The sequence below is a fragment of the Sinocyclocheilus anshuiensis genome, unplaced genomic scaffold, assembly GCF_001515605.1.
Source record: "Sinocyclocheilus anshuiensis isolate Anshui unplaced genomic scaffold, SAMN03320099.WGS_v1.1 scaffold188, whole genome shotgun sequence".
Classification (NCBI taxonomy): Eukaryota; Metazoa; Chordata; class Actinopteri; order Cypriniformes; family Cyprinidae; genus Sinocyclocheilus; species Sinocyclocheilus anshuiensis.
Genome location: NW_015555768.1, coordinates 1,689,225 through 1,700,503, shown reverse-complemented (window position 1 = coordinate 1,700,503; position 11,279 = coordinate 1,689,225). Strand labels below are relative to the sequence as shown.

General features: G+C 34.9%; 1 protein-coding gene across 1 annotated transcript in view; it reads right to left on the bottom strand.

The window, feature by feature from the left end:
- The window catches only part of LOC107674351 (GRIP1-associated protein 1-like), a 49,462-nt gene that overhangs the window by 20,931 nt on the left and 17,252 nt on the right, over positions 1-11,279 (bottom strand). Inside the window, exons 16-25 of the mRNA XM_016468307.1 lie at positions 10,708-10,842; positions 10,192-10,287; positions 8,984-9,196; positions 8,767-8,880; positions 8,193-8,270; positions 7,235-7,330; positions 5,954-6,010; positions 4,788-4,887; positions 1,749-1,882; positions 1-87 (exon numbers count right to left, since the gene is read on the bottom strand). The exon at positions 1-87 is cut by the window's left edge and continues 10 nt beyond it. Coding sequence (XP_016323793.1) covers positions 1-87; positions 1,749-1,882; positions 4,788-4,887; positions 5,954-6,010; positions 7,235-7,330; positions 8,193-8,270; positions 8,767-8,880; positions 8,984-9,196; positions 10,192-10,287; positions 10,708-10,842 — 1,110 coding nt within the window. The remainder of the gene's footprint in view (positions 88-1,748; positions 1,883-4,787; positions 4,888-5,953; positions 6,011-7,234; positions 7,331-8,192; positions 8,271-8,766; positions 8,881-8,983; positions 9,197-10,191; positions 10,288-10,707; positions 10,843-11,279) is intronic.

Below are 11,279 nucleotides of genomic sequence, written 5' to 3'. Positions count from 1 at the left end.
AACCTCGGCCAGCCTCTGGAAGAGCTCACTGACCTCGTCGTCCGAAAGGTCCGCAGGACGCTGGGACTGAGGGCTGCTGGTGTTGGACTGTGGAAAGAGAAATAAACCTTCACTGAAACATCTTTTTTACTTAAAAATATGCTGACAAGACCAGCTTAGACCAGTATGAATGTTTTAGCAATGGGATTAAATAGACAGAAAGTCATCAGCGTTGTTACTGTTAACTAAAACTATTAAAAATAATTTTGGATAATTTAAATAAAGTTAAAATAAAATAAAATATTAAGACAAACGAAAATTAGAAATGTGCCTTGACAACTAATTGAAACTAATTTATGTTCAAGTTCTAAAGCTAAAAATAGTACTAAAGAACCAAAAGTGCAGTACTATTGTACTATCCTTACTAAAAACAAAAACTAAAATATAAATAAATTAAAGCTAAATAGAAATAACAAAAAAATTATGACAAAAGCACATAATTAAAATATTAAAACAAAACTACTTCAAAATAGTAATAAATACTATAACAGCATATAAGTAATACTAAAATAACACTGAAGGTCATGTAGGTTTAGAACAAGATGTGGGTATTTTCTTTTTTTTTTTAAATAAGTTTTGTGTGATCTATCCCTTTGAAACTTCTGTCATTTAACACAGTGTCATTCAACGTCACATGAAAGTCACAGGAAGGAATTCCATCAGCCTTGTACATGTGGTGGTCCTATTCTGTCCCTTAGTTTGTTTCAGGGCGTTTCAAGGAGCTGGAGACGATCCAATCAAATGACAGTCGACTCGTCCCAGAGACTCTCGCCGTCCCCTGTGTACACTATTTTCGTCCCACGAGTCTCATTTTCCCTCTGGCTTAAAAAAATGAAGTTCCCTTACTGAAGGTTGATGACGATTCTCCTTAAACATATCTTAAACATTCCTGATATGCATTATGTTTCAAATTGATGGCATAAAATGGGAGTCTGTGCTTTGATAAATGCATTTGAAAGTCAACTAGATGATTTATGATTGAGGCACCATTCATGTCTATAGCACAAATGTTGAGGGATGAGTTGCATGGTGAAGTTTAAAACTTCCTAGTCTTAGAAAACAGCAATAATTAGTCAAATGTACCTCAAAGTTTGTGTTTTTCTTCACCAAACCACACTCATGTCCCTCAAGATAGTCCAGCATGTCACGACAACCATTATTTTCTCCCGTTTCTTCACAGGCACAGGATATTTATGGAATTTACACTGTTCAGGAATTTATTAAAGGGGTCATAGGATGCCCATTTTCCACAAATTGATATGATTCTTTAAGGTCTTAATGAAAAGTCTGTAACATAGTTGGGTTAAAATTTCTCAATGGTAGTGTAAAAAACACCTTTTTTACCCTGTCAAAAACAGCTCTTTTCAGATCAAGCTGTTCATTGTGAAACTTGCTAATTAGCACATTATTAGGAAAGGCGATTTGCAAAGATTCATTACAAAACATTACTCTCACTTCTTCTGTAGATGAGGCTGGATCATGAATGATTCGCGCGAACATAGATGCATTTATGTAGTTCGGGGGTGCATTCGCTTCAGAAACAAACGTAATCCACTAACACATTTCAGTTCAAACAACTTGTAAAAGTGCATGTAGCATCCTATGACCCCTTTAAAAGCTTCTGGAGGTCGGAAATGCTCCTGGGAGCCAGAGAAAAGGAAGCGTCAACTGTGGCGACAGTATTTGCAAGGGTCGTTGGCCCCCTCTACCTTATTGGTGCTGGGAGCCGAAGCCCCGTCTTTCATGATCTCTCTATAGCTGAAGGAGGAGATGCTACTGCTGTCACCCGTCTGCTGTGTACGGCTCGGCGAACTGATCTCAGACAACACCAGCTCCTCCAGACCTGTAAATATATACATTACCCAAAAAGAGGAATATTTTAAGAGCATAAATCACTAAGCGCTGTAGGTGAGCTAGAAAATGGCAATGGGTTAGATTGTGCATATTTCCTGCAGCAGCTCACTCAACGTACTTTTTTATGTGTCAGAAACATTTACAACATCAAAGTATATTAATATGAATGCTATTGCCTCATTTTCTATCTTGTTTGAAAATATACTGAAATACTGTCCAGTCCTAGATACTATAAAATAGCAGTTTCCAGAAACAGGTAACCGCTATTTTGATCAACAACTAGTTACTGCAAGGCAACTATTAGTAGGCCGAAATAATAATACAACTGCATTTGCAATCTACAGAGAGTACGTAGGTCAACAAACAAGGAATCACTACTGAGTAATCTATACTAGAGCTAAGCATGCTAACATATTACAGGCTACTTAGCAGAACGTCATCCATTAATACCTGCACTCACGGACAGAGAATCTACAAAGTAAACAATTCACAAAAGTTAGACGCCATCCATTTTATGTAACATTTAATTGTATGGAATACACTAATGTTCAAAAGTTTGGGTTCAGTAAGATTAATACTTTTATTCAGCAAGAACAAATTAAATGGATCACAAGTGACAGCAAAGACATTTATAATTACAAAACATTATTTCAAATAAATGCTGTTGATTTTGACTTTTCTATTAAAAAAATCCTGAAAAAAAATGTATTAGTTTCCACAAAAATATTAAGCAGCACTATTTTCAACACTGATAGTAAGAAGAAATGTTTCTTAAGCAGCAAATCAGTATACTAGAATAATTTATTTCATTCATAATGTTACAAAAGATTTTTATTTCAAATAAATGCTGTTCTTTTGAACTTTCTTTTCATTAAATTATCTTGAAAAAAAAATGTAAGGTGGTTTCCACAGAAATATTAAACAGCACAACTATTTTAAATAAAAAGAAAACTTTCGAGCAACAAATCAGCATATTAGAATGATTTCCAAAGGATCATGTGACTAATATATATAATAATATATATACTAATATATATATATATATATATATATATATAAGCTCTGTTCCAAAAACTAGTAAGCTGCCAACTTAGACAGCATTTTAAGATCTTAAGGCTGTTTGAAAAGGAAAGTTCTGAGATACCTTGGTTTACAGACTGAATAAAATCAATATGTAATAAATAAATATACTGTTATACTATTCAATACCAAAAAAGTATGCATAAATAGTCTAATTAAAAGCTGGCTATTTTATCCATTAGTTGTATGCTATATGTTTTCAGCGTATGACATTGTTAGCTTAGCAGCATGCTAAATCAACCTCCATTGGAATCAACAGAGTTGAGTCTCTTTTGGAGTTTCCATTTCCGTTGAGATGCTCCCTTAGAAGGTAGTTTATTTAGGTAGTAGCAAGCTCACTAGGTATTGGAGCAGAGCTATAAATGCTGCTTTTAAAAAAAGAAAATTATAAATAGAATACGACAATGAACACTAAATGTATAGTGCAAAGTTGTTACCTTCTTCCCCCCACAGATTGGGCCAGTGAACTAAAACACATGCCAAAATCTCTCTGAGAAAGTGTGTGTTTGTGTTTGTGTGTGTGTGTGGACTTTCGGACCCTCCTGGACATTTGACAAAGATAATGCTCCCTACTTTAAAATGTCTGATTATAAACTTTCTGTAGCGCAATCATTAAACATTAAGTATACTTTAAATTATAAATTATAAATGGCTCAAAAGAGGAGTGACCTGGCACTGCCAACAATTTACAGAGAGCAAATGCACGTATGCATGGATCTGTAGCACATTTTTAGAGGGGCTCCATCAAATATTTACAGCACCCGCCTCTCCCTCCTTGTTAAGTTTCTATTAAGTTGGGACACTATTTATTGATTTTGAGCCAGTGTTCGACCATTGGACTTCTGAGTCGCCAATGTGGTCCAAACATTTGATGGCGTTTGATTAGAAACACCATCATCTTGCATTCATGTCATGTCCTACTGAATAAAAAAGTTCTCGAATCCATTTTATAAAGACATTTTCCGTGACGTCGACGTGCATTGCGAAAAGCACTATACAAATAAAACTGACTTGACGTCATATAAAAAAGGACAGCTAGAGTCGATAAAAATTGTGTTTCAAATAGTTAAACCCTTAAGGTTTTTTTTTTATAATTCGTACTTGGTCTAAAAAAAAATATACAAAACCACTTCATAAAGACATTTTCTGTGACGTCAATGTGTATTGTGAAAAAAACTATACAAATAAAATTGACTTGACATCATATAAACAGTCAAAGGGCAGCTAAAGTCAATGAAAAATGTGTTCACAACCTGTATTTAATGTATTTCAAATAATATGTTCAATGAAGAAAAGAAATGGGGCAAGAGAAAGTAATTTATTGGATTGTGAAAAGTGAGCCAAAATATGAAATAACACCACAGTAATGTGAAAGAAAAACTACATTAATGTAATTTGCCTTCTTGGAAAAACTATTTATAGCCAATGAGCCGACGCAAGAAAGTGAACTGCTCAACATCCCACAGGAACCTGATGCAAGAACAAAGCGCATGGGCTGTTTGGATTTCTCTTCAGGTGGTAACGCTTCGGGTTTGTCTCATTTGTAGCAGTTTGCAGTGGGGGTGGAGCCGTCTTCATCTGCTGCCTTATTTATGCTCAGCGCCACATATTTACTTACCTGCTTTAAATTTTTCATTCATGCCGCCCATGTGTGATGAAATAGCGAACGCAGAGCCAATCGCAGTTTAAATCACCTGAGAGGGCACTGACAGCTCTAAAAAGCCCTATTCCATGAACTTACAAATGCTTTATATGATGATGGAGGGGTATATCTCAAAATCTTAAGCATAACATGAAAGGGAGAAAGTGTTCACCTGTGCGGGTCTTAGTGTTGGTTAGGATTTCCTGCAGCCGCTCCTGGAGTTTATCGGCTCTTTTTCTCTCCAAATGGAGCTGCCTCTTCAAGTCTTTCAGCTGCAGACATAACATGACAGCCATTATTTGGACATCTGATGGACATTTAGTTTGAAGGACATTTAGCAGACTATAAACCAGTATAGTATTTGGACACTTAAGCCACACTTAAAGGGATAGTCCACCCAAAAATTAAAAGTCATCATTTACTCCCCTCAAGTTGTTTCCAACCTGTATGAATTTCTTTCTTCTGCTGAACGCAAGATATTTTGAAGAATATGGGTAACCAAACAGTTGATGGTCCCTACTGACTTCCATAGTATGGAAAAAGCTACTATGGAGGTCAATGGGGACCATCAAGTGTTTGGTTACCCATATTCTTCAAAATATTTCATACAGAAACTCATACAAGTTTGGAACTCTACCTAGAGGATGAGTAAATGATGGCAGAAGTTTTATTTTTGGGTGAACTATCCCTTTAAAAAATAAATAAATGTCTAAATATCATTACATAAAATCCCAAACCAAAAAAAAATAAAAAATAAAAAAATAAATAATATATAAATACATACATACATACATACATACATACATACATACAGACAACATCAACTAAATATCCCATCCTCCAATTTTGCCACAGTAGCACTACAAAATCCTTTTGTTTTTGTCGGAAGGAGAAAAAGAGGGGAAGATATCTGAAATTTCATCCATTTTGTGGCCAAAATCGCTTCAAGTAGGAAGGAACTTCCCAGAGGGACTGCATTTGTAACCTAATAAACAGTGTGCCTAATAAACAATGCCATAGAAAAGCTATAACCAAAACTTTATTGAGCTAAAAGTATGGACCGCTTCTGGAGCTGGAAACACACACACACACACACACACACACACACACACACACACACAGAGACAATCAATGAACTGTCAAACGAGATTCTATTGATGAAGCGGCTAGAGCGTTAATGAACGCTGACCGACTCTCGTCAATGGGAGGTCTGGTTTCAGGTCTGTAGGGCAGAGGTGTCCTGCCCATAGCCTGGGACTATTTTAATTCACTTTCTGGGAAATGAAGAGAGGGAAAGCCCTGACTCATCCCTTTCTCCTGGCTGGATTGCCTACTTACCGCTGAACTACCTTTTTTCTCCAGGATTCTCTGTCCATCCACTGTATCTTTAATCTCCTGAAATACACACACAAAGGTCAATACAGTTTATCAAATCCATCTTTATTTTAAAACTACTGTCAAATGATTATTTTCAAATAACTTTTCAGTTTAGTTTGAAATGTTTCACTAAGCTACAGTTTAGTCGCTTTCATTTTTATATATTTTAGACAATAAAAAGACAGCACAACTGAAGAACCATATAAAACAAAAAAGGGCATTTAAATGCATTTACAGTGGAACTTCTATTGCAGAAATAATGTTATGCAATTCATGTTTTCAATATTTCATATTTATCTTATTATTATTATTATTATATTAACTATTTTAGTTAATATTTATTATTTATGAATATACACTACCACTCAAAAGTTTAGGTTCAATAAGATTTTTTTATGTTTTTGAGTCTCAAGGCTGCATTTATTTAAAAAATACATTAAAAACTGTAATATTGTGAAAATGTATTACAATTTAAAATAACTATTTTCCATTTTAATATATATATATTAAAATGTAATTTATTCCTGTGATGCAAAGCTGAATTTTCAGCATCATTACTCCAGTCTTCAGTGTCACATGTTCCTTCAGAAATCATTCTAATATGCTGATTTGCTGCTCAAGAAACATTTATTATTATTGAAAATAGTTGTGCTGCTTAATAATCATGATACATTTTTCCAAGATTATTTGATGAATTAAAAGTTAAAAAGATAAGCATTTATTTGAAATAGAAATCTTTTGTAACATTATTAAAATATTTTTAATCAATTGAATGCATCCTTGCTGAACAAAAGTAGTAATTTCTTTAAAAAAAAAAAACATTTTAAATCTTACTGACCCACAAAAAGTGGAGTAGTGTATGATGTAGTGTCTGATACTTTAAATCTTAGTATACAATAAGAACCATGACACAAGAAACATCAGAACAAAGGTAAGTCCTAATAAACCATTCTAAGATCAGACCAGGAAACACCAATTTTGCAGCTCTGAAAATTGAACATCCCCCAGGAGCTGCTGGCAGCAGATGCTCACACAAAGAACAATGTCATCCTAATGCTGCATCGTTCTTGAGTCACGTTTGAAATTACTGGTGAGCTCCAGTGATCACACCCCCACAATGTCCTCCATCTGAGTCGTGACTTATTTAGCATCTTAAAAACACATAGTTCTCATCACGCTGAAGAACAAAAGCCACGAGGAGACCAGTAGAGCGCTACAAATGAATACATTCTGTTCACACACCTGTCTGAGTTTGCCGATTGTGTTGTTGAGTTCTTCTCTCTCTTTCTGCATCTCCATTACTTGCTGTTTGACTGTCTCCACCTCTGCAGCTTTAGCCTGAGAAACAGCAGGAATATGTGTTCATTTATTCAAAACAGATAAGTTCTGGACAGAACTGATTATTTATTCATTTGTTTAATACACAGATTTGTCAGACTTGAAAAGTAGGATATGATATTTGATTAAATTACAAAGAACATGCTAAAATACAGTAAAATAAGCAAGTAATAAGTTTAAATATTTTCATTTGTGTGTGTGTGTGTACACATATATTCTGTTTTGTTAAACTAAAACTAAAATATATCTATCAGCATAAAAGAAAAGTTAGAAAATAAATTCTGTTCTCAAAATCTTGCATCAAAACCACTTCCTCTGCTTCTGAAATAAATTTTCTTTTGTGCTGACATAACCAAGGCTGTGCAGGCATGGTAAAAATAATATTAAACGGTATGATCTAATCAAATCAATCAATTCATGCCAGAGATGGACTGGCCATAAGACTCTATTGGTGTTTCAGTTCAGTAGAATCATAAATTAAATGCAATCAAATGTACTCCAGCTACGTTATTAAAAACAAAAGTAATTACATGAGATTTAACCTTGGGTTTCCATGACCTCATTGAGAAATTCTTAACTTTTGAGCAGCTACAGACATGTTCCATGCATTTCATACTGTCTTTTAAGCTCATTAAGTAAAATTCTATGTCAAGCCATCATCCATCAACTCGGTGAGACGTGACAGAATTCTGATGTGTTTCTGAGACTTGAATATTTATGAAGACAACAAATGTGTCATAAAGACAAGATCTGCTAAATATAGCTTTACCGCTCATTACTTCATCTGCTTTCGCTGACTGTACTCCGTTAAGTGCTGTCAAACATTAAATGTGTTTTTATGATCACATCCAAAAAAGTTTACCTCCAGCTGAAGTGTGTGATCTTTCTGTACCCGCTGGATCTCTTCTGCATGGTCCAGTTTGTTCTTTTCCATGGTCTCCTGCTCACAACACAAACAAATGACACCAATATCAAGTATAAATCACCCAGACATCCAAGGATGAATGCAATATTTTGTTAGTTTGAAACATAAAAGTGAATCCAGTAAAATGCTCTTCTTTTTACCATTTGACAGTTTTAAAGTCTATAACTTTGAAGTTTGAAATTTGTATTTTACTTTTATATTTCAAACTTTAAAGCTACAGACTATAAAACTGTCAAATGGTGAAAAGAAGAGCATTTTAATGGATTTACAGTACGTTAATGGTTCAATTTCTTTTATATTTTACATTTATAAGAAATTGAAATATAACAATAAATCCACTGTAAATGCTCTTTACCATTTGGCATTTTAAAGCCTGCAACACAGTAACGAAAAAACAACACTGACATCATGTGGTCGGAATGATACTGATGTAGCCAGATGTAAACAACAAAAGACAGTTTCCATCTCTGCCAGTGCTTTGCAGCGAGAGATGATTGTGAACACACGGCACCTTTGCTTCCTTGAGCCTGCGCTCAAACCAGCCCTTTGTCCCCTCCATAGACTGAACCTGAGCTTTCAACTCCTCCACATACGGCTGAAGACCCTCCAGCTCTTTGGTACGAGCCTGAAAAAAAAAGAAACACAGTTGTAAATAGGTTAAGTGCTTTGTTGAATGTTCGTGTCTCAACCTACAAGCTTTCAGTTAGCGGCTCACAAAGGTTCCTTACTCTCTCGTCTCGTAGCTGTGAGCGGATCTCCTCTTCCGTGCGGTTCTTCTCCTCATGGAGGCCGCGGAGCTCCTTCTCATAGCGGGCCCTGATGCTCAGCACTTCCTTCTCATGCTGCAAGCGCACATCGCTGAGTTCCTCTTTGTGCCGTGACTTCTCCTGTGCCGTCTCAATGGCCAGTTCATCCAGCATAACCTTACGCTTATCCGCAGTCTGAGAAAGTAAAGATAGCGTTCACTTTCTTCTTATCAGTGTGGTATTTCGTTTTAAATCAAATGTGGCAATATCAAAGCTCTAGTCATTGTCAAGACTGTATCACACATATTTTTCTTGATTTTTTCTTCTTTTGAACAACTTTTATTTAAATGACAGGTATTTAGATGAATAGAAATCTCCATAATTGAATTTATATAGCAAAGAATGCCATAGACAAACTTTTTATATATTGTGATATTATTTTCAAGATTAAGCTAATTTTAATTGTCACTACTGTAATGTGGAGAATTTTTTTTAAACCGTAAAATATTTTCATTTATATTATCATTTTGTGCTGAATTTGATGCAGATTTAAAGGGGTCATATGATGCTTTTTTAAAGGTGTTAGAACGAGCCGTTTTAGGGGGGTGTGGCAGAGTCTTAACTTTGATAAAGAATATCTCTTTGGTTTTGAGACTTTAGTCTTTGCAACTTCAGGGATCTATGCACAATCAGCTTGTAACACTCCAAAGAGAAAGGAAAACTTGAAATCGAATCATATGACCCCTTTAAAATGTATAAAAAGTGTGTTATATCAGGATGATCTACATTGCTATAGCAAAAGCAGCCTGTTTAATTCAAAGTGTCAGAACGACGGTGGAAAATGATCATTTAAAACTGTAAAAATTGGTTTTGGTGCAAGAAACATTGACTAACATCACTAGAGGGAAGAAAAAAATAATAAAACTTGTACGAAAGAACTCCAAAGGTGAATCTTACGGAGCTCATTTGTGTCTAAATCCGATTGCGGCTTTTACATTAATAAAGTCATTATGATGGTCAAAAGATCAGAGCATTAACTGATGGAAGAATGAGCAGCGTGAACGGACTCACTAAAGAAGCTTAAATGAAGACAGAGATAGTGAGTGCACCAAACGTCAAACTACTTTCACCTGCTGCAGTGGGAATTGACTGAATTGTGAAAGGATCAGAAGGTTTGTGTGTGTCGTCACCTTTCTGGCTTCCTCTAACTCCTGCTGTAGCTTGTCCTTCTCCAGACCCAGTTCAGTGAGCTGCTCCAGTAGTCGACTATTCGCTCGGTTTGACTCCTGATCAGCAAGAAGTCGTCAAATCATTTTTATGATCGATCTGATAACTAATTCTAAAATATATATTACTTAGCTATAATAAAAACATTAAAAATACTTTTGTAACTGCTGAAGTAATAAAAGTATTGAAGTAATAGTTTTTTTGCTTTTAAATTAAAAAAAAAATTATTAAAAGGCTTTAAAAACAAACAAAAAAAATGTTTTATAGTTTTTTTCATCAGAATGGATTTTCTCAAAAACAGACTTTTCTGCTGGTGGGCATAAAATAATAATAATACTGACTAATAATATTATAGTATAATATGATTCCTATGTCCAGTGACCCTGGATAAAGCATTTTATTTAGAAATAAAAAAAAAAGTTAAATATGTTCCGAATGCTTTTCAGTTTTGTTTTCAAAGTTAACAGGTGCCAAAATACCTGTAGCTGTGAGTTTAGATCATCTCTCTGCGCCAGGAAGCTCTCCTGTTCTGTACGTTTCTGCTGAAGCTCTGCGTTTAGCATCAGATTTTGCTCTCTCAGCAAATTCTGTTCCTGAGTCTTCACTGTTTGGATCTGCAAGAAACATACACTGAGTTTCAGATAAACCCCAAAGAACCCCGGACAACTGAATTAAGTCTTATTCAGTCTGAATTTGGTGTATATGCAAGAAAATGCCAACAGAAGACAAAAGAAGAATTAGTAAGGTGCAGAAAACACTAGACAACAGCTGAGAAATGCAATATCAACATAAATGTACCCATGAGTGCTTTCAAGCTAAATATAAACTTTTATACATGATGCAACACATATTTATGTATGAATGTATGTGTGAACATACAAACACACAAAAACTATGGCTAAACAAAAACATACATAGACAAACATATTAAAAACAGGCACTTTTTAAAACTTCAGTCAGGGTTAAAGTGCTGTAGGCGCTAAATGACCCTTATGCAGCCTTGCAGTGTTCTTAAAATCGGATTTGGTCTCTTATTTAATCCATATATATA